The sequence below is a fragment of the Magnolia sinica genome, chromosome 2 (genome assembly GCF_029962835.1).
Source record: "Magnolia sinica isolate HGM2019 chromosome 2, MsV1, whole genome shotgun sequence".
NCBI classification, from domain to species: domain Eukaryota; kingdom Viridiplantae; phylum Streptophyta; class Magnoliopsida; order Magnoliales; family Magnoliaceae; genus Magnolia; species Magnolia sinica.
Window position 1 is genome coordinate 113,486,672 of NC_080574.1, and position 24,111 is coordinate 113,510,782.

The 24,111-nt window shown below is 39.4% G+C and overlaps 1 protein-coding gene across 11 annotated transcripts in view; it reads right to left on the minus strand.

Moving 5' to 3' along the window:
* Positions 1 to 24,111, minus strand: part of LOC131237412 (DExH-box ATP-dependent RNA helicase DExH7, chloroplastic) — a 186,558-nt gene that overhangs the window by 146,112 nt on the left and 16,335 nt on the right. For 10 of the 11 annotated variants that reach the window (XR_009167227.1, XR_009167230.1, XR_009167226.1 and 7 more), the window contains 7 exons: positions 18,303 to 18,356; positions 17,530 to 17,683; positions 17,029 to 17,444; positions 13,747 to 13,965; positions 12,198 to 12,309; positions 11,888 to 12,064; positions 2,488 to 2,567 (listed from right to left, as the gene is read on the minus strand). Coding sequence is in view for 6 of the 11 variants with exons in the window: in XM_058235151.1 (XP_058091134.1) it covers positions 2,488 to 2,567; positions 11,888 to 12,064; positions 12,198 to 12,309; positions 13,747 to 13,965; positions 17,029 to 17,444; positions 17,530 to 17,683; positions 18,303 to 18,356 (1,212 nt within the window). In the remaining 5 variants the exon portion in view is untranslated. Of the gene's footprint in view, positions 1 to 2,487; positions 2,568 to 11,887; positions 12,065 to 12,197; positions 12,310 to 13,746; positions 13,966 to 17,028; positions 17,445 to 17,529; positions 17,684 to 18,302; positions 18,357 to 24,111 lie in introns of those variants that run through there. The other variant, XM_058235153.1, reaches the window with a different exon arrangement.

The window sequence follows — 24,111 nt, forward strand, 5'->3', positions numbered from 1 at the left end:
ATCACGTAGATCTGGATGAAGGAGAACTCAAATCAACTTGATCTAAGACTCTTTGGGCCCACCATGTGATGGTAAAAATGGACAGATTGGATTGTCCGAAGCGGACCCCACCTAGCTAAGTTTTCAAAAAAATAATATATACAAAAAAGTTTGCAACGGTGTCAGAGACACTGGTTGCAGACAGCGTTAAAGGCGTTGCTGCTTCCGATGCCAATAACGTTGTCACCTTACCAAGTTGGAAGGTGGACCCACTCGTGGGACCCACAATGATGTATGTGTTCAATTCATACCGTCCACCGCTTTCGCCAGGTCATTTTAGGGTAGGTTCCTAAAAATGAGAGAGATCCAAATCGCGGGTGGGCCACACCATTGAAAACATTGGTGACAAGGACACCTACTATTGAAACCTTCTAAGGACCACCGTGATGTTTGTATGCTATGAAACCAGCCCAAGTCTGGGCTCATTGAGCCCATCGTGAGCTGGCCAACCCGATGGACGGATTGGATTTCTCAAGTTGACCCCACCTAGATGGGAAAACAACAAAAAAATAATAATAATAAATAAATAAATAATAACAATCAAATGCACTGGATGCTGGAACAACGGACGCTGCTGCCCAACGTCTGTGAGAGGACGGAAGCCCTCTTTAGGCGTGAACTAGGGTCCCACTCATGGGACCACCTTGATGCATTTGTTTCATACACGCCGTCCATCCTTTTCGCGAGATCACGTTAGGTCCAGGGTCCAAAAAATCAGCTTGATCCAAACCTCAAGTGGGCTGCACCATAGGAAATGGTAGAGGCAGTGAGGTCCACCCTTGCACCTTTCCAAGGATGTCCAAAGGAGGCCAGCATTAAAAGGGGGCCCACCTTGATGCATTTATTGAATCCACACCGCCTATCCATTTTGCCACATCATTTTAGGGTATGGGCCCAAAAATGGGACAAGTCCCATTCTCAGGTGGACCACACAACAAGGAACAATTGGGAATATGATGCCCATTGTTGAAACCATCCTAAAGCCACCTTGTTATTTTTTGCCATCCAAACCTATGGCACATGATCTAATGTAAGGCATTTTCACACCAGGCTTGAGTGGGGTCCCCTGTGAGATGCAAAGGCACACTCGAGGTGGGCGGCCCACAGAACCCATGTGATTTGGGGCCTATGTGAGGTGGAACCCATGAATTTGAGGCCCATGAAGAGGGTTTGGCAGAGGACCTAACCCATGGATTTGGGGCCTGGGCTATGAGATAAAGGGATTAATTCGTCATGCTCTATTAGTTCGAGCTTTTAGAGCAAGTGGTTAATTGTCCTGCATCAAATTGGTATCAGAGCGAGAGGTCCCGTGTTCGAGACTCCTCACTGGAAGTGATTAATGCAGGGGCATTTTCACACTAGGCTCGAGTGGAGTCCCATGTGGGATGCGGGGGCACACTCGTGGTGGGCGGCCCGCGAAACCCGTGTGATAAGGACATCAGAGGACCTACTCAAGTGTACCAGAGACGGAGACGACCATCCACATCAACCCAACTTTCTTTCTGAATGGGAGACGAGTTCCAGATGGGGCCCGTCGAGCCATTTTGAAGACCCCACATGCATTGGACATGCTTCCGAAAGACCTAACTTTGGGATGATGCATTTGGGCTGCTTAGGAGACCATTTTAGTCATATGATTTCTATTTCGTGTTGATCCAAACATTGGATCTTGTTGATCAGGCCGTCGGGCCACTAGATCTTCCTGATCTGGGCCCATTGGACTCTGATCATGCTTTCTTTATATTTTTTGTTATTTTTAGGATTTATTTGATGGTTGAGATTCATAATAAATGTTTTAGTTTTCTTATTTTGGGTGATGGGCCACTTTGCTTAAGTGAGTGGCATAGTTGTAATTATGCTGAATTTTTAATTCCACATTTTTTATTATAGAACCACAGGAGGGGTGGAGTTCCAACCCTAGTGGTGTTATTGAGAAGAAAGAAAAAAAAAAAAAGAGAGAGAGAGAGAGAAGCTCTCTTGTATTCCTCATGAGCTGCCTTCAAGAGAGTGGGACATGAGGACACCAACATGGAGACAGAACTATTTCATAGAAGTATTGTGTTGTTGCTACATGAGTTAGCCTTTCTATTGTTTTCTTGCTTCGTAATAAGCTTAATCAATGTTTTGTCATGAGGCTATTTTCTGTGTTAACCTTTTGGGTGATCAAGCAGTTGCACAATTCTAAAAGTGAAAAATTTTCAAGCAAATAATCTAGCAAACATGAAAACAATTCAGATTTTCTAACAAGTGCCAATCATGACTTGGTAATAGCTCTTTAAGCACAAGACTCATAGCATTGGTTAGGCAAATACACAATATGAGGACACAGTGAATTCAATCAAGATGTAAAACGATACCTTGACCACAATAGAGACAAAATACGGCATGCAATCCATAGAATTCATGGCCTCCTTAGAGAACTAAATAGCAGAACAAGAAAATACGGACCTTATATTTCTGCAGCTTCATTTTGTTTTCAAGTTCTTGTTTCAGAAAACTGCTCTCTACTTCCTTACGATGTTTTGTTCCTATAAGATAAAGTTGACAAAATTAGTAAACACATTGAACAATGATAACACAAAACAAATGAGAAGATAGCATCACTACTTGTAATCAACCTATGTAATAGATTATTAGATTGTGCTCCATGTAATAGTCTATTAGATTGCGGCTGTAGGAGTTTTCTACTTTCATTGACGGTCCCCAGCCCGGATATAGGAGGGTTGTTGAGTCATGCTGGCAATCGGCGTCAAACTTATGCCATAACTTTCATCATGAATCCGACCAACATGACATCCCAAAATAAATAGGAATTAAAACTAAAAAAAAAAAAAAAAAAACCAAACAAAACAAAAGGAGGCCATGTTTTACGAACTAAGCTACAGCAAAAAAGCAGCATCTAATTTTTTAAGAATGATGTGAACTAGTAGAATATGATACACATCCACTCTTAAAGAGAAGCCTAATAAGACAAGCCACTCACTGAGAAGAGTTGAGAACAGTGAGTTTAAAATTCACTACCCTAGGATCAACTATCAATGGCATCAGGAATTTGAAATTGTGTGGATTATCTAACACGATACCATGATACGCGAAAGCTTGTGGAGCTTAGAATTATAGTTGAGTCCTATAGAGAGGTAAATATGATCACTTAAAATTATTTACCAATTAATTCAAATGAGTAACTCCAATATCATATACTACAAAGATACAACTATATGAACAACGTAGTCTAAGGGGTGAGATATGAAATATCAATTGTGTGTGCTACAAATTAAGTGTCTAGCATACAATCCAATCATGCATCCAAATGAATTAAACAAATTCAATCACAAGCAAGAATAGAAATGCATCCACATAAACAATCGCAAACACAATGATATATGCTGGTTCAGTTAAGTACCTACTCCACTCCTGGTGGACGCACTCAAACTTGAGTGTACCAAATTTCACTATCTCAATTGGTTTTCCATAGGTTCACCAAAAACCTTTATAATGGTTTTCAATAGGTTTACCACAAACCAACATGTATACACTCGTGTCGGTGGCAGTCCTACACAAGGACCTACACATACACACCCATGTCAGTGGACACGAATAAACCCATGTCAGTGGCTCTCTCGAAGACTTAAAAGGTTTTCTATAGGCTCACCAATAACCTACACGTACAAACCTATGTCGGTGGCACCCTCAGAGACTTACAAAGGTTTTCTATAGGCTAACCAATAACCTATGCGATCTTACTCAAGGACCTGAGTACGCTCCCGTTAGAGACAGTCCTACACAAGGACCTAATCGAGTTTCGGTTGCAAACTCTATATTCAATCCTACACAAGGAGCATATGAACTCAAATATAAACGCTTGCTAGTTGGATTAAGCCCGGTTGATGCGCCTTCTTGATATGCTTTATCAATGCTTCTCCGCACTTGAACGGGTGAATCAGGTGTTGGAAGACATTTTGCGAGCTTGCATGCTTGATTTCAAGGACGGTTGGGATGACTGCCTTCCTTATGCTGAGTTCGCCTATAACAACAGTTTCCAGGCGAGTATTGGCATGGCCCCCTATGAGGCACTGTATGGGCGTCCCTGTCGAGCACCGCATTGCTGGGCAGAGGTTGGCTAGAAAAGCTTGATTGGCCCAGAGTTAGTACAGGCGACCTCAGAAAAGATCGACATTATCAGGCGTCGACTTCTGGCAGCACAGAGCAAACAGAAGAGTTACGCCGATACAAGGCGGTGACCGCTAGAGTTTGAGATTGGGGACCATGTATTCCTAAAAGTTTCCCCCATGAAGGGAGTTCTTCGGTTTGGAAAGAAGGGGAAGCTCACGCCGAGATTCATTGGCCCATTCCAGATACTAGATCGAGTAAGTGTGGTTGCTTACCGCCTTGCTTTGCCCACACCACTCGTAGGCGTGCATAACGTATTTCACGTATCTATGCTGAAGAAATGCGTTCCTGACCCTTCCTACATTATCAAATGGGAGCAGGTACAGTTGAGTGAGGATGCTACTTATGTACTGCAACCGACGCATATCCTAGATAGGAAGGAGCAAGTGTTGCACAGTAAAGTGATTCCACTTGTGAAGGTACTGTGGACGCACCACACTGAGGAAGAGGCTACTTGGGAAACAGAAGCCGAGGTTCGCAAGAACTACCATCAGATTCTCGAGGAGTACGAAAAGGTACTAATTTCGAGGACGAAATTTTTCTTTAAGGGGGTAGATTGTAACGTCTTGGAAAAATCCGTACAAAGACCCGAGTACCACCTCAGGCAAAAAAATCACCAAGGACCAAATCCTTTAGAAATTAGATGAAAAGTAATTAAGTACTAAACAAAATTAATCGGTAGATTAGCTTGAACCGCTTTCTATACGATCTGTAAGACCCAAAACTAGTAGAATTGCTAACGCTACTTTACCTAAAAACGTAGGACCAATCTCAAAACCCAGTTGCTCTCGGGAGCACACTGAAACTCCATATCGGACCTGGACCGCGCGTCGAAAGTCCGAGTGACGCGAAACTATACGCTTATGACCGCCTTACTGGACTTGACAACCATCTCGGAAATCAAGTCCAAATAGTATCCCGAAACGCACAACTTGAGCCCGAAGCCAAGTGTGTGAGAAACGCAAGTATCTTTAGAAAATAGATCCAAACTTAAGTACTCTGGGCCGTTCACTTGCAGGCCAAATCTAAGGTTTCAAACCGCCAGATTCTGACCCAACTACACCCTCGGATCAGGAAAATTTCCCTACACAGGTCATTGTACTTGTGGCCCTGATCGAGTGTCAATGACCGTTGAATTGAATCAGGTCCACCGCGGTCGATCCATGAATCCGATCGGATCAAAAACTTAACCTGACTTAGATCCAATAGCAAGGAACTTTCCCTAGACCGTATGCAGAAAATGGACCTCCAGATGAGCTCCGTTGGACTGAAACAGCCGCTCTTTGGCAATAACCTACGTATACCATGGCCCTAGGGCCATTGAGACCAGTTCTGGGCCTATATAAGGACCTTAAACCCTCTCTCTCCCATGCCATACGAATTCTATAAACCCTAAGGGAGAAAAAAGAGAAAAGAAAAGGAGAAAGTGAGGAGAAGTGAAAGAGAGCTTGAGATTGTTGCTGGGATTCAATCCCGCCACTCCACGTGCTGAATCACCTCATCAGTGTCGCTATACCGGCGATACCGATTCCGTTTTGGGTAAGAAATCCTAACCCTAATCTATTTTAAGTATCCAAGTTGATGAATCGACGAAATAGCTAACCTATTTCGTGATTCAGGTAACCGTTGTGTCATAGACAAAGACGTGGTATTCAAACTGAGTTCGATACGAGTACATCGACAAAAGGTGCGGACCATAAACGTTTAGGTTATGGTTTTCAAGGCTTTCAATGTCAGTTAATGATTTATGACTGACTTGATTGCTATCACGTGCTTAGATGCGATGTCATCCGTATATTACATATGTGTGTGTGTGTGTGTGTGTGTGTATTATGTTGTTTTAAGGCATTCTATGTGTTTGTCGAAATGTCTGAATGAATATGGAATTATGATTTGTGCTTGCCATGCTTATTAATTGAGAATACATGATCGTTGTATGTGTGGCAACTCCTTTGTGAAAGGATTCACCATAATATATGTTATACCTAAAATACTACATGTATGTTGAAATGTGTAGTCTTAAGTGTTTGGTAAATTGTCTGAATGAGTAATTGTTTGATGAAATGTATTTAATAAAGGTATTGAGATAAGATTCTCAATCATCTTAGCTATTCGAATAGATTTCTCCATGTAATTTACATTAGGCTTAGTGATGCATGTATGAAATGCTTATGTATGATGACATGTGCACTATGTGTTTGTTAAAATGCTCAAATGTGATTTATATTTGAATTGGTTGTGAAGTGTTGTGTTGACTACTATATATGAATGCTTTTTGTGTTGGAGTATAATTGGGACTGATACGCAGTCCAGGCAATCAGTAACAGGTTCCGACCGAGTGGCTGATTTAGCTTCGCCACACAGACACGTTCGATGAATCCGAGTCGTACGGTGACTATCGACAGTGGTTAGGCCACACGGAGTGCGTATGCGCTCCATGTCAATTAGATTAGCGTGCGCTTGTACCAATCGAGCTTGTCAAGTAACCCGATTAGCCTAATGTGTGTTCACTATGTATGGACGCAACTGCTTGAATCTAAGGTACCATTTACCAATGAAAGCCCGTTTAACCTTGGTACCACGATCCGCTAAGACTCATGAGTCAGGCATGGTGGTATGGGACACCGTGGTCGAGCTGTCGACCTACGCTGGGGTGACGAGTCTCCCCGTAGTGTCCAGTGAGCAACCCAGACTCGTGAGCCGAATATAGTGGTATGGGACACTGTATTCGTGTTGTCGGCCTACGATCAGGTGACGAGCCTCTCGTAGTGACCTCAAGCATATTCTAGGTCTACGCCGAGGTGACGAGCCTTTCTGTAGTAAACTAAAGTATAAACCAGGCCTACACTGAGGTGACGAGCCTCTCCGTAGCGACCTGGAACTATCTTTCGTATGTGACTAACTAGGATTGACGACCCTAGATGAATCATTGTTTGGGTAAGTGATTAAAAAAAAAGGAGGTACCTTAGTTTCCAGAATATGTTGTTTGAATAAACTTAATTAAGAATTAGGCTAACACGATCATACATGCATTGCATATGTTTTGGCGAGGAAGTGCACGTGTCCGGAGTGGTGCATGCCGCGATCGTGAGATGATGTCGAGGAGGGAGTGTAGGCGAGGGCATACATCATTATCGCATACCATTCCTACATTAACAAGAGTACTTAGGATATGATTGTTGTACTGCTTTATCATTACTGCTTGATTGAGTTGATACATGTTAATCTTTGCCTTATAGCTCCACTGAGTTGATCACTCACTCCCACTCTGAGACGGTGTTTTAAAACACCAACTAGACCCTGTTGTAGTTGCAGATGATGATGAGGCTTTCGTGACAGAGCCTGACTTCTATGATGACGAGGAGGAGTTCTCCTGTATGCAGCTATCAGGCAGGTCTATGTAGACCATGTTCTGATAGACGGGGTTCCAGGGATGCTGACTAGATGCCATTATACTTTACCATTTTGTATTTTGGGGACACATGTATATTCATTTTAGATATTTTGAGAATTGTACATGTATACATTTAACCTGGTAACATGTTCACACTCTGGAGACCTACAACAGTTCATATGTTTTATATATCTATCACAGTCTTCCGCTTGCTTAAACTTAATCGTCTCTGGAGTATGATATGTTGATTTAGCTTAATCCCGTTCAAGTTTAAATGCACTAACACGGACAACATTAAATCATCATTTTCTATGTTGCATAAGTGATGTTTCGAAACTCAGGTGTTGAGCTTCTGCTCGACTCCCGATTTTTCGAGGCGTTACAATGATAGACAAGGGTTTACCTATAAGGTTAGTGTTTAATATCTAGAGAATGCAAGACACCATGTTCTTCTTGAAATGGAGCTTGGAATGCTCATTGGAGTGATGAATTACTAAGAAGAAGACATGGATCTCTTTGGGTGATAGCCTAGGAGTAAAGGAAAAAAGTGGGATGCACTAGGGCTTCTAAATCACCAAAAACCATTTATTTGTAAAGATGTAGATGCTAGATTTATAGAGAAAAAGCACTAACGGATCTATAACGGCTAAAAAACAGCTAGTATCGATCGAGCGAGCGAACCTTCGATCGATCAAATAAATTCAATTTTTAGGTAGAAAGTTTGTTGGACGTTTTTGAGCACTTTCGATCGAATCGAGCAGGATCCTTCGATCGATCAAATCCGATCAATGGACACTCGATTGGATCGAGGTCCTATCGAATTTGTGCATTTTTGTTTTGTTTTTTCCCAAGCATTTTACACATTTTCTAGCCAACACTAACCTAATCAAATGGACTCTCGGGCTAGGGTTGATGACTTAGGGTTTTCCTATTTAGATCAAGTCATTTAATGGTAGGTTGTTTTGGAACTAAAGGGTCTAAGGCTAGTATCACCGAGGCACCTCAATTTTACCCTTCTTCAAGCCTTGATGCTGCAAATCTTCAAGTCTTCAGTCTTCTAATGTCTTCCAATGGGGGCTAAACAGACTCAAGACTCCCTAGCACACATCATTGACAAATCGATGCACTAACCGAGTTCATTTACCTTTGCGGGGGAGCATCTCTACCGATCCAGTCAATGATTCACCACTGAAGGTGGTTATAGATGCACCCTTACAAAGCCTTTATAAAACTTATGTAGTAAAGGAGGGATGGAACCTTAGGTCCATATCTTGGAAATTGAAGTCTAACAAACTGACAACATAGACGTGAAGTTTCGAAACCACGAACTGTATAGCGACATAAACTCAGAATTGAAACAAAGTGTAGAGCAAACGGCACCAAAACAGCAACAATCAGCCAAGCTGGCCCATCAAGCTTACAATGCAACCCAAAAGCCATAATTCTCCACAAAAACAATGTAAGATAACTCCCAACTGAATGAAGCGGACAAGAATGAGAGGATTTCCTCTAATAGATCACCCAGAAGGAAATAGCATAAAAGAAAAAATGAATCATCAATAATGCTAAAAGTTTATAGGAACCAAATGTAGCCATTAGAAAAGTAAATGTGCTCCCCCACTTCCAAGATAACCTCCCAATAGACTTGACTAGCACAAGTAGGTGCAAGTGACACAATTAGGCAGAAATAACCAATAGAAGCTGGCACCTAGCAGTCAAGCACTGTTCGGAGTATCTCCGATATAATCGCAATATCCCTAATATTATCCGTATCTCTAGCTCGGCGATGCCAATAACACTCGTAGTGATACCAATAATACTTGCAATATCAAAAATTCCAAGTATCGGTAATGTATCGCCAATATATCAATATCACTAATGTATCGCCAATATTTTTTACCATGTAAATTCCACGTGTCGATTGTATTGCCAATGTATCGATATCACCAATGTGTCACCAATATTTTCTACAGTGTAAATTCTAGATGTCGCTTGTATCACCGATGCATCAGCTGTAATACTATCGCCAATGTATCGATATCGCCAAAATTGTGTATTAAAAAAAATCCATTTCAATTTTTTTATGGGCACGGGATTGTATGCAATGTTCAAATTGTCGATGATAATATCAATAAAATATCGCCAATGTATCGATATTGCCAAATTTTTGTTTATTTAAAAAATCCATTTCAATTTTTTTTATGGGCGCATAGTTGCAGTGTTCAAATTGTTAATGATAATATCGATAATACCGCGATATTATCATTAATGCCACATGGCCGATATGAAGACCACAGTCTTTCTTTTCATTTCCAATTGTCCATGATTTCTTAGCGAAATATTGTGTTGTCGATATTTTGAAATATCAATGGATGTTTGGATGGATGGTTGGAAGGATTGATGGGATTTATGGGATGGTTAGACTGATTTCTTTCGACAACACATGCCTTTAGGCTCCCATTAAATAGAAACTTATTGATGAGGGCATCCAAGCTCCTACACAAGTTTATCGAACGAGGAGGAGAGCTGAGGCCCCAGCTTCATTATGGTTGGATGATCATTACATGGGGCCAAGTGGACTCAATTCAAATTCTTAGCCGCGTTAAAGACCCCACATGCATGGTTGCGCATCTTTGAAGACCAAACACTAGGAAGATGCATCTGGGTTGCTTATTTGGATCTGATTGATACATCTTTGGACTATTTGGACATCACCCAACCTGACCTAGACCACATTTGGATGTTATAAACGTTAGACCATGCCGTTGGATATCTTGGAGACATCAATTTGATGATCCAGGCCATTGGATATGTTTGGAGACTCGAGTTTAGGTATACAGATACTCTATTCTGCACATTCAAGCCATGGACACGTTGGACCACATTCATCCATGCCGATGATCAAGTGTGGATGTGTGGAGGTACCTATTGCATGTTGGAGATCATCCTTGTGTCGTGTGGCACATCTTTATTTTTGCTTTATTTTTCAGTTTTATTTTAGGTTGTTAGAGATTTATGTTTTAATCTTTACTGTTAATAGATTTGGATGGTCATGAATAGTTCTAGACTTAAGGTTTGCTTAGGTTTTCTTATATATTTGTTTAAGACCCGAGACTAGGGATTATGAACATATTGAATGAAATTTCTCTACACTGCTTCTTTGAGCAAGAAAACTACCAGTGAATGGAATTTGGTGTGAAGCCATTGGAGTGATTCCAAGTTATCTTTCTTATTCCTATCCAGGTATCTTTCTTCTCTCTTTCAAACCACTTTTCCTATTGAATTTTCTCTCTTCTTTCTCAAGCCCTAACTCCACCATCAACAATCCAACCAATCATCAACCAAACCAACCTAGTCCCACCACAATGTCTATAAGAATGTACAGACATTCCCGTACACTACACGGATCTGTCAGAACAACGTCCGTACAGCCAATTCGCCTCCTTCTCATTGATCATTTTCTCTTCTTCTCTATTTTATAAAAACCTAACCCTAATCCTAGCCTTTTATAAAAACCCTAAATTTTCATTATTTTTTAATTTCCAAACCCAAATCCTAATCCATTCAAATCCTAGCAAAGAGCAATTGAATCCTTGAATCTAGAACAAATCCTATGCTAGATGGAAGTTCTACCTTCCATTGGGCCATTTCCGATCAATAGCTTGAAGTTGAGCTTAATTGAATATTTGATTTCCCTATAGTTGTCGTAGATTGGCTTTATTTTATGCTTTGATTTGCTCTGGTAATCCGTTAATTAATTTATATGCATCATCCTAGTTTAGGCCATCTGTCTTGCATCACTTATTATGTATGCATTCTTTTTCAATTTGTTAATTCCTAAATATGCAAATATGTATTTTAGCATCTCCTAAAGTTTCACTGAAAAATTCTACCATTTTCCCCATGTTTCCCTTCATTTTTGGTTATCAGCGATATCGATATTGTTTCCATATCCTTAGCCAATGAAACATACGGATACTTTGAACACTGCAGTCAAGCCCACAAGAAACAAAACTTTCAACTCATTCGTTGTGCATTATTGATATTTCTTCAACAACTATTTCATTTTTACGGTAAAAACTAACAAGATGAGAAAGAACCAATAATCTCAACATTGGGACGTACAACACAAGTTGAGCTACAGGCTCAATCCCATCTAATTAGAATTTAATTCATATTTTTCGCTGTTCTGTTGTACTGCTTCAACAGCTTCTAGAGATTTCTAAACAGACAAAACCAACAGATTCTGCATAAATAAGCCATATGTATACACAAACTACGTACTTTCAGCTTTTGCAGTGGGGGCATTTTCCCGAGGGTATGGTTTTGCATGCTCTTCAGGAAAAGAATCATTTGTGACAGTCGTGGAAGTAGACCCGTCATTGTCAACATTCAATAATGAGTCAACAAAACCTGCTCTTCGAATTTCTTCAGTGTCTTCTAGTTTGGTTAAGGATTCAGCTGCGAGCTCAAGAACATGTGTTAACTATTCAAGAAATCTTTTCCATAATGTATAGGAAGTAATACTAAGAGGTTCTGTGGAGGTGCTTCTTTTCCTCGTGAAATTTATCCAACATAAGGTAAAGAAAGTTACCTTCCTGCCATTTTCTAATAAGTGAAGAGTAGGGCTCCAAAATCAGTTGGTGAGTTGGAAGATCAGGAAAAAGACGATAAAGAGCAAAGGCAGCAACTCTATTCTGTGAATCCTGCAAGAGAGTTTCAGCACTTACATTTCACAGCTTATGGAGAATATTAACAATGTTATTATCAGATATCAATTGAACACTACAGGCAAAAGAAGCCGCGTTTCATGCTTTTCATTCATAGTAGAGCAGAGTAGCAGACAATCATTGAAGACAAGGTAAATGTTTGTGAATTTCATATACATGTGTGAGAAGGAAATGGTGATCGCTCTCATAGATATCTAGTGTCTTTTTTTCTTCTTCTTCTTTTGCGAAGGGGTGTTGTTCTCTCAGTTCGTCGATGCATATCGCGTGTATCACCGAAGTGCGATACCGCGATATATATTTAAATCGCCAGTTGGGACCATGTTGCCATGGGAGTGTTGTCAATGTGAGCCTCTACCAGAGCCCAGGTAAAAGTGGGAGGTCGATGTCCGATGGGCACCTTATTGTAAATATCATTTAAAAGTTGAACCCAAATTGTTGGAGAAAGGCTAAGATGATCATGGTTGAGTATCTAATATGCTGTATTGTCAAGGAAACTCAGTACATAGTCAAGTCTGCCACTCGATATTTTGACTTGTACGATTCAACTGGATGACTTGGCCAAGTCAGGATTTTCATATTTGATAAATGACAGCATATATGAGGAAAATTCAAAAAAAAAGAGCAGCATTTAGAAGCAAAGGTAGATAAGGTCTATTCATTTTTCCTCTTCCTTTTCCTTTCATAGAAAAATTAAAAACTGACCCCTAAGATTCCTTTTTTCTTTCCTCCATCCCTATCAACAGAAGCCCAAAATTAATGGTGGACAAAATCCAAAAACCTATAGATTCCCCAATTCAGAAACCCAAATATTTAGGGCTTTTTTCAGTTAAGATAAATCCGAATAATATTTCCAGAAACCACAATAAAATTTTCCAGTGGTTGCAATGTTAAAAGTTCCAATGTCTTTGATCATTGTTGACATTGGAAAAGTTGCTCTGATATTCTTGATCATCACAAGAGTTTTCTCATACCCATACCCTTCATCAAAAGAGCCCTAACTTTATGAAACAACTCAAACTTGAAAAATAGAATTATTGTAGAAAGATTTGAACCTCGAAAATTACCCGAGATTTTGGATGAAATTTAAAACACCATATGTAGTTGACTAGTGAGAATCTTTTGAACTAGTAAACTTGTTGGTCATAACTCAAGCATGGACATAATGAGAAAGAAAAGTTTACCAAACAAGTACTTGTAATGGATAATGTTATGAAAATGATCCATGTAATAAGCCAAGTACACTAATCGAACAACTGCAATCATAATGACCCCCAAGACATGATCTTACTAGTACAGGAAACGTATCGTAATTGGATTGAATAGAGAAAAATATGATTTTAGTGATCTTTCCAATTTTAAATCAAGCATGAGTAATCAATCAAAATACAAAAAGCAAAATGCAGAAGCAAATACCTCGGCAGATTCAAAGGTTTCATCCTGATCAGGAAGCTGGAGTGTAATCAAGCCCCCAGCTTTTCGGCTCTTTCCCCTTCCAATAGCCGTACGCAAAACACTAACAGCATATGAGAACTTTTTTTCCTTTCCAAACACTTTACTATACTTGGGTGCTTCCCATCCTAATCTCTGGCACAGCTGCTGAAGAATGGCCTTAGGAATCTTCGCAGGGTCTCCCTGTCATTTTAGACCAAAATTCAAGACAAAAACAAACAATTGGCAAATTCTCACAAAATATCCAGCATCACAGATCAAAAACATGCTACAAGGTGATATAATATAAAAAGGGAAAGAAGAAAGTAATGCCTGAATATATAAAGTTTGATCAAGCATTTCAGGAGCCCTACATACTGTAAATGTGAGCCCTACATGCTGTAAATGTGAGACCTACATGCATATTCACTATAGGAATATCTAGTATTTCCAAACTCCTATAATTAACATCAAAATCCCCTCCCTCACTCCATGTGCACTGTTGGGATATTTGGTCTTTTTGTACCCTACCTTCCATAGATAATAAAGCCCAAAATAATTGACTATTGAAGGATTTAGATATCCTTCGAGTTACTTGTTGAAGTCAAGAGTCTCAACTACCACAACCATGTTACCATACAAACAACTACAGCCCTATTTTTATTGTAGATAAATGGACCTGGGAATATCCCTTTTGCCAATTCCAGAAAGTGTAGTTTGTGCAGCTCAGGGGAGTAGCACAAGCTGAATTCCTTCATTGTCCAGTAGCTAAGCAAGTAGGCCAGTTCCTCACTTATATGCATGCAATAGCTTGTCCCACCCATCAGTTGAGGCAAATGTATTGGTGGCAAGTTGTTTTAATATGGAGGGTGAGGAAGTTATTTGGGCCCCGCCGTGTAGGAGGAATTTAGATGGTGTTGAGTTCGGGGAGCTAATCAACTTGCTAAAGCTGCTTTCCAAGGCTTGTCATGTGCTAAATGAGTCGGATTTGATCATTTGGTTAAATTAAAAGTGCGGGAAGCTCTCAGCAATGTTTCAAATAGCGCCCGTAGCATAGCGGTAGCATACGCTACACAGCATAGCGTGGCCGTAGCGCTACGTAGCATCCCAAATAGCGTAAATCCCCTGTAGTGTATGCTACAGGGGTCATAGCGTACGCTACAACTATGTAAGCTACAATGTATTTTTTTACTGTTTTATTTGTTTACTCTTTTTTTCATGTTTTCTTTGTTTCTAATGTTGAGGAATGTAACACTTGTATTGTACTTGAATACTTTTAACCTATGGGATTTTTAGTTCTTTTCATAATTGTGACTTGTGGTTTCAATTAGACATTATTAATTAAAGTGGTTCGCTTAGAAAGTTGTTGACGTGATAATTATTTAATTTGGCTTATATATGTGGATTGGCTTTTGATAAATGATAACCAATAACTTTTTTTAACATGCTTACAATTGATAAAATGAATCATCTTTTAGGCATTTTTATATTTTTTCCTTTTTTTTCACTATTTATTATATTTGTCCTGTTTTTAAATTAAAAAATAGAAGTATCATGTAGCTTACGCTTCACGCTACATATTTACACTACACGCTATAGAGGGCTGAGCGCTACGCATCACGCTACCGCTATTTAAAACACTGGCTCTCAGTAAGATCTTTCTTCAAGACGCTTGGTGGTGAAGGGGCTAGTGATGCGGTCAATCAGTCTACTTATGCATGGCATTATGGTTGTCCTCCAAAGCATGTTGCTTTCGCATGCCTTGTGGGATGTAACAAAGTGCTAACGATTGACAATCTTCACAAGAGGAAGATGATCCTTCCGAATGTTTGTTTAATGTGTTATCAAGATGAGGAATCATTAGATTATTTATTTATTCATTGTCCATTCGCAAGAAAGTTGTGGAAAGGTTTCTTCAAGTTGTTCGGAATAGTATGGGTTTGGTCGTGCTCCATTGCTCAGTTCTTTTTTATGTGGCATGGTGTTGATTTTGGAAAGAATGGGAAAAAAGTTTGGCGTCTCTATTTACTAGCAGGGATTTGGTTCTTATGGTTAGAAAGGAACAATCGCTTCTTTAGGAATCAGGATGCCAAGTTTCGGAGGTGTTTAGTAGAGCTAAAATGCATGTGACGGAGTGGGTGATTGCATCGAAGGCCATTCTCCATTTTCCTGATAGTTGGCTTGAGCTGTAAGTAATTCTCTTTTTTAGTTTCTTTTTGTATATTTGTAATCTTTGGCTGCGGCCATTGTTAATAAATGTTCCAATGTTCCAAAAAAAAAAAAAATTGTCCCAAACAAAACCTGCTGCTTCTATCAATGAATACACTGCATAAATATGCTAGCTTGGCCAGACACTAATATGCATGAACTAGAAAGAAACTAGAAAGAAACCACCTCTAAGAGAAAGCCCCAAGAAATTTTTCTCTCGATCAATATATTCATGTTTCCTAAGAACGACCAACACACATAGGTCTCAATGCACCTCAGGAAGCTTCTAGAAAAATAAAAAATAAAAAAATCTCTGTTATTGCAGTAAAGGAAAAGAAACCGAAGTCAAGTCAGTATACTGAAATATAATAAGAGCTCAAATTCAAACATTACTCCTCACCAATCAACCATATGGACTTGTGCATGGCCATATAGATTATGCTGCCTTTATACAAACCGCAACATGTGTGTTAAGAAGGGTCGCACATGTGTGATGTGTGGCTACGGCACATAAATGAGCATATTAAGTGTATCAATGTTGGTGTCACTTGGTGGGTGAGAAGGTGGTGAACAAAGATATTGTTACTGTGTTCGAACTGTTGATCAGCTTGCAAATGTCTTCACTTGGTCTATGAATATTGATCGATCAAATAATATTATTTACAGTAGGCAATTGTCGATATATGGGCCCTAACTAGGGAGGGAGTATTCAAATGCCCCTGGGGATCCAAATCATTCAGATAGGAGCCATCATGGATCAGCATTGACTTGATGGGGCACACCAGATCAAGAGCTTAGGTTACCCGATGGTTGACACCATCTTTGCCATTGTTGAGTGAAGTCTTGAACAAAAAAAGAAAATGTCAATTTCTTTTGCTTGAACATCATAAGATGCAGCAAAAGAAAACCATCATATAATATCTTGAAAGAAACATGCTCGAAACTGACCACTTGAATCATTCATACTCGAGCATCAGCATGGACATCGGTCTTCTTCCACTGGCAATCATTATGTACATAACAAATTTAAGAACTCCGGTTGGAGTTAAAGTTCCTTACCTTTTTCCAGAGTTCATCAAGTTTTCCTAGAATTTGCCCATGACCAGATTGTGCTATCTTCTCTTTCCTTTGCATCTTCAAAACTTCGGGAGGCAAGCTTCCACTTACTGAAGCATCATCAGAAAATAAATTGCTGAACTCTACTTCCTCTTGCTCATCTTCTACACTAACCCTCACCGGAACTGGGACATCAAAGGGATCAACAACACCCTCAAATACTTTTGAGCAGTCTTCCATTCCATTTCCATCAATTATGGGTTCATTCTCAAGTGTGAACTCTGATCTACTTCTAACAATGCATGGTGCTTCAAATTCAGGGTCTTTGCTAGATGTTGAATCACAAATTATGGCCTCAGACATACAATTGAGAGTATTTTCATCTCCAAACCCTGACACTAAGATGTCATCTGATAGTCCTGTTACAATAATTCTCACAGCATGTCAAAAGAGCATGGAATAAAGATGGAAAAATATATATCATAAGAATGCAGGGAATGAAACCTAGAGAAGACATCTCCTGTTTGAGTTTGCGAATGATATGACCAGCCCGTTCCTGATTTTTCTTGTCCCATTTCTCTTTGGCCTCTACTGCCGCTAACCTTGCAGCATGATACTCTTTGGCAATGGAAACAGCACGAGAACATGGATCAGTAGCCTAGGAGGGTACACAGCAAAATCAGTGACAACAGTAACCAGCTTTCCAAGTAAATGATAACTTAATAAACATATATAGCGGTTGTTACTGCAATTTCATCAAATATAAGCCTTAAGCATTCAGAAATTATCATCCTGCATGTTGAACATGAGAAGTAAAATGCTTACTACCAAATTTCATGCAACATCTACAAATAATAACAACAATAGTAATAAACAGAAAAAGAAACAAAGAACTTATGCAAATATCAGAATACATAATCGTGGCCCAGCCAATTTTTTCGGGTGGGCTTGAGCCTGCTAGAACAGGCCCACGCAGAGCTTGAGCCTTGGGTCTTAAGTGTTGGATCAGGCCCAGCCCAAACCCAGCCCATTGCCATCCCTAAAGCTAAGATCAACACGCATTAAATATTGGCACGGGTGCCTACTAGAGCTTTCAAGCATGCATGGAATTAGCAAAACCTCTTAGAAGCATTGTTAGTAATGAATCTCTTTCAAATGAAAATTCCAAATAAACCATAGTGCTAAACAGATGGACAAGGAAAAATATTTGATCACTTCTACTACAAAGATTAGAACAGAAATAACTAAATTATCAAAATAGAAGAGGGAAGAGATACCTCCTTTGTAGACCCCTTGTCATTGGCATCACTAGATAAAGCTTCCCACTCTTCCTGGAAAAGATTACGCAAAACATCGATAAAAAGGGAAAGAAGAAAAGATGGTTCAGAACAGATCTAAATGTCTTCAACAGCACATGTCAGCCTATTTATCCTTTCATGATTTCATGGGGTATGGAATGCCCTTCAAAGAAAATCTTTAGTGATAGGAAGCTTAAAAAACTTACCGAGAAGGACATTTAGTTGTTTAACAAGAAAACAGTACATAATAAATCTACTAACCTTTCTATCTTAGTGGTTAGAACCTAGAGTTTCAACACAAAGACAAGGGTTCAAGATTGGATCCTCTCAAGAACAGTAAACAATATATGCTGTGCTTAGAGGATGAAGCAAATTAAGAATTATAACCAAATCATTCTGGTCATGGAAAATTAAACAGTAATTGGGCAAGAAATAGACAACGACATTTGTGCTTGAAAAAGAATAATGAATATAGATAGGAAAAGGAAAGGTTGAATGGTTATTATAGAACTCCTTTTCAAAAAAATGGGTAACATAGAACTAGCAAACTGAATTAATGACAGAACTAAAGGGGTCAAACAGTAAATTTCTATGAATCTGTTAGGTAGAACAGCCAAATCGTGGTTGGCAAGACAACCCATGCACATATAATATGATTGGGGTTTGGGGCAGCATGGAAAATGGAAACCCATAAAGTACATTTCAATTTTTGTGTTTTTCCCTGCCCATATCAGAAGTTTGATAAGAATAGTAAGGCCCTGCTTATCTCAGCCCAGATTTGGAAGTAGCATGTCCCATCGGACTAGGGAAACACCAACTCATTAATGTAGGAAAAATGATACATGTGGAAAAAAGTTGTAGTTTTAAAGGTGTTGATTGTGATGTATGCTCCAATACAGCTCAGCAAAAGGTGCTGGTTGAAGAGGACATGCTTATCTCAACCATTATTTTAAATATCGACGATATTGGCCGATATATCCCACGATATATCTTGTATCCCACCAGTGCGATACGAAACGCACAAGTAGTGCGATATATCCCACATGTTCGATCTAGTGAGCATTTTCGAATTTCGATGCTCTTATTTTCTGTAATTCATGTTAATAATTCATGTTAAATTAGTGTCAATTTGTTACAAATTCATGATTTTTCATGTTTTGCATGAAAAAACATGGATTGGGAGCTTCGATTTCAAGATGGGCCAAGTTGTGAAAAATTAAAGAAAAAAAAAACAAAATTTTCCAATTTCTCGCAAATCGTTTGCAATCTGTGTTCAAACATCACATTAAAAATGTTTGGAATCTAATCTAGTGATTCTTCTTTTGCTTTTGAATGTATTGCTTGTGTTTCCACACGTCTTCCTTCATTTATAAATTATATGAATAGACATTGAATATACTTGCATCAATTCAGCTAAACAACGCATAAATTAGGACCCCATACAAAGAAAACCTATTATGTGTACTTGTTTTTTGTGATGTTTTGATTTATAAGTGTGCATTGATGTCTTTTTAAACAATCACCAAAGTTTCATCGAAAAATTCAACCAATTTCCCAATGTTTCCCCATGTTTCCAACAACAGCGATACATTACACGATATAACCGATATATCACATGCGATAACCGATACGTATCCGTATCCCAAGAATGCGATACGTAACGCGATACCGATATTTCGAACACTGATCTCAACCAAGATTTGGAAGTAGCGTGCCCTATTGGAGTAGGGAACTGGGAACACCAACTCATTAACAGATTAAAAATTATACATGTGGGGGACAGTTGTAGTTTTGAAGGTGTTGATTGTGATGCATGCTCCAACACAGCTAAGGGAAAGGTGCTGGTTGAAGAGGTCATCATGATCCCTATTGGAAATGACACATGGTCTAAATTGTCGCTGGTGCTGCTGCAAGCACCATAACTCTTTGTTCTTATTGTTTGTAACTAACCGTTTTTGCTTGTTGAGCTTTATTACAAATAAAGGAGGAGCCCTTCAACTCACTCTTTTCTCACATTCTCTCTTTCTTTTCTTCTCTTTTCACAAAATGAAGAAATTTTTTTCAAAAATTGTATTAGAGTGGGACTGCTGGGGAAATCTACTGAACTCCTCGCTCTACCCTTCTTCTTCTTCCTTTCTCACTCTTCTTTTTCTTTTTTCCTTTTATTGATAGGCTATAGGGTCCACCCATAGGCAGCAACAAGCACATAACCAGCCGGCCCTACAGCATGCAACAGGCTAGTGACTAACCTGATCGGTAGGATTCGCACGAGGACCAAAGACAATGCACAGCATGTGTCATTTCCAACACAATTTGTAAAATTGTTTTTTTTTTTTTTTTTTTTTTTTTTTAAAAAAAAAAAAAAAAAATCATTCATAAACAAGTTAATGTGAAAATAGAGGTTTTCGGGTTTGACAATGCTTGAGAATATTTATGACATGATTTACAAAGTTACTTCGTAAAAAATGGTATAGAATCTCAAAAATCTTGTTCATATGCACAACAAAGAGGGGTGGCCGAAAGAAACAATCATCATATTTTAAAGGTTACTAGGTCATCATGGTGGTACGAAGTTTCCTAAAATCTATTGCGACAAAGCAGTTCGAATTGCTGCCTGCATGATTGATAAGATGTCTCTCCAATTGTTGATAGCAGGTATGGAAGTACCCCTCAAAAGTATTAAAACATGACTTGCCGCTATTTCTCTTCCTCCAAGGATCTTTGGATGTATCTGTTTTCTGCTGTGTTAGGACCTTCTCAGGACAAGACCTCAATCTATAAAATGCACTTTTCAAGGACAAGCAAATTCTCAAAAAGGGCACTTGTGTGTCCTGTGACAAGTAAATGGTACCTTTACAAAGATCTTACCTTCTTTGAAAATGTACCGTATTTCTTTATTCTTGTCAAGATCTCTTCAAATGACCCTCTAAATGATTCTTTTCCTCTTCCTATGATTGCCGCGTCTCTCCGCAGCGTCTTATTCACGAAAATTTCCATAGTTGAAAGGAGTTGAAGGTCTACAGACTACACCCAAAGAAAGAAAGGGGATGTGACATCTGGTACGTGCCACCCTTGATTTCTCCAAGTTCTACAATCCCTATTTCTTCTCCATTAGATCTTCCCGTTGCTTTGCACAAAGAAAAAAGGTCATGCACTAATTCTCATCCTATTAGCAAGTATGCCACTTATTGGTCCGCTCCATGCATATATTTAATTACTTTCGACCGTTCCTATTCCAACTAAGGTTGCAACTGTGCTTGCCAATCCTAGATGGAAAGACTACATGTTGAAGGAGAACATTGGAAAAATAGGGGACTTGCGATCTGAGGTCCTGTTGGATTAATGGAAAGCATAGGAAAGGAGATAACGTTTCTCAGGAAACCTTATTTCTAGGAAAATGTGGAAAAGGAAACATTGTTTTCCTTATTTGTTTTTCAACAAAATTTGTCCTAGAAATTTATGATCTATTTTCAAATTTGTTAACTGGCAAAACAACAAATTCTTGGGCCAGATTAGCACACGTGGCACATGTGAGACGCTTGAAGATGAACAATGAGCATGTGGCAAACGCAACATGTGGGTTCTTGAAGCTGAATTGTGGCACACGTGGCACATGTGAGGTGCTTGAAGCTGTATAGTGGAACAATGCGCTAGCACAAGACACATTGGCACATTTGACACATGTGGGCACTTGAAACTACATAGTAGAACTTGTGCAAATTGGCACCATTGGCACATGTGGCATATTTGGAGCAATTAAAGATGAATGATAGCACATGTGGCACATTGGTGCATGTTGGGCACTCTGCATGTGTGGTGTGCCAAAGAAGATGAATGGTGGTACTTGTGGCACATTAGCATGTGGGGTGCAAGAGAAGATGGATGGAGACACATGTGGACCACTTTACACGTGGGGTGCAAGAGATGATGGATGGTGGCACATGTGGTATAGTGGCACGTGTGGAGCATAACAAAAGATGGTCAAGCCATTAAAGATGGATGGTGGCACATTTGGGTTGAACTGTTGACAAACTCATTAATGCAAGGGCATTTTCACACCGGGCTTGAGTGGAATGGCTTGTGGTATGCAGGGGCACACTAGGGGTGGGCGGCCCGTGTGAGGCGGAACCGATGTAATGTAGGGCCCACGAGGGGGATTTGGCCGAGGACCTAACCCATGGGATGTGGGGCATGGGCTATGAGATAAAGGGATTGATTCGCCATGCTCTATCAGTTCGAGCATTTAGAGCAAGTGATTAGTTGTCTTGCATCACCCATTTTCCTTCCATTGTAGGAAAATGCCTTTCTCAAGGGTGGAAGTGGGAAAATAAATTCGCTTATTTTCAAACAAAGAAAGTGGAAAAACAAGTTTCTTACAAATTTCACAAAGAAAGGCTTGAGTAACAATGGGAAGTTAGTTTCATGGGAAACAATGCTTCCTTTCCATGAATCCAAACAAGCACTAATTGAATTGCCAAAAGGGAACATGTTGTGGGCTGCAAATGGATACTCTCAAACACAAGCCTGATAGTTCCATAGAGAGACGCAAGGCTCACTTGAGGGCTAAAGGGTTTTCCCAATAGTATTGGGTTGATTTTCAGGAGACATTTGCTCTAATGGGTAAACTTGAAGTCAATGTGGGTTCTTTTCTTTGTTGCTGCCAACTGGAAATGGCCTCTTCATGAATTCTATGTAAAGGCTGTGTTTCTCCATTGTGATCTTCAAGAGGAAATTATATGGCCGTAACACCCCATACTTTTCAGTACTCGAGTGTCACCATGATAATCTAATTTAGCATATTGGTGTAAAAGTACACGTAACCTACATTATTTACCATCATTTAATAATTCATAATCCGCCTATTTTAACTGTTGATTCTTAGGACAACCCATTCGATGATTGCACAAACCTATTTGAAGAATCGACCATTATAAATGATAGCTAGATGCCTTTCGAAAGTCAAAGGATCCTAAATCAGAAATTTAAGACAAATCCTACCATTAGATTGTCTAGGATCAATGATTGATGGTCAAAATGTACGTTGTGTGGCCCTCTCAAGTATCAAATCCACCATTCAATAGACCCACAACTCTGATGGGATGAATTGCCACCAAATCGAATAATCCAACCATATGATTACATGATTGTTAATAATTCCTTTAGACTAGGTTAGGAATGCTTAGGAGCACTAATGATCGATTTAGATGAAGTCCAACTATTAGGTTTTTAAGAATTGACCATTAATCCATAAAAATCAAGTAGTGTGGGACACCTGAGCTATGAACTAATCTCTCTCTCTCTCTTCTCCGTTTCTTTCTTTCCTACCATGAATAAAAACAATCCGCGAAGCCTGCACACAATCTGGGCATGTGCATTCCCAATTCAATGCTTTTGTGGAGTGATTGTGCCGTTCTTTTCCTTCTTCCTGTTACCACATATTTTAAACCTTCCTTACCTCATTCATTATCTTAGAGAAACATAGTGGAGATATTTAAAAACAACAAAGAAACTACTAGCCCCCTCAACTACAAATAAGCCTCCATTGCAAAGAGGACAAGGTTCAAAGGTTCCAAGGGTTTCCGAATATCTTTGGTTCAAAGCCTTCAACTTGAACCAACTAACTTATCCTTGGAAAAAAAAAAAAAACCTTGAACCAACTCACTCCTTATAACCAGTTCACTTCTTGGTCTCTGTTGTACATGGCCAAACCATTAGTCTGGTTTACCTCGTTTTATTATCTATTGGCAGGGAATGCCAAATCGGTTACGTATCGGCCGATACGGCCGAT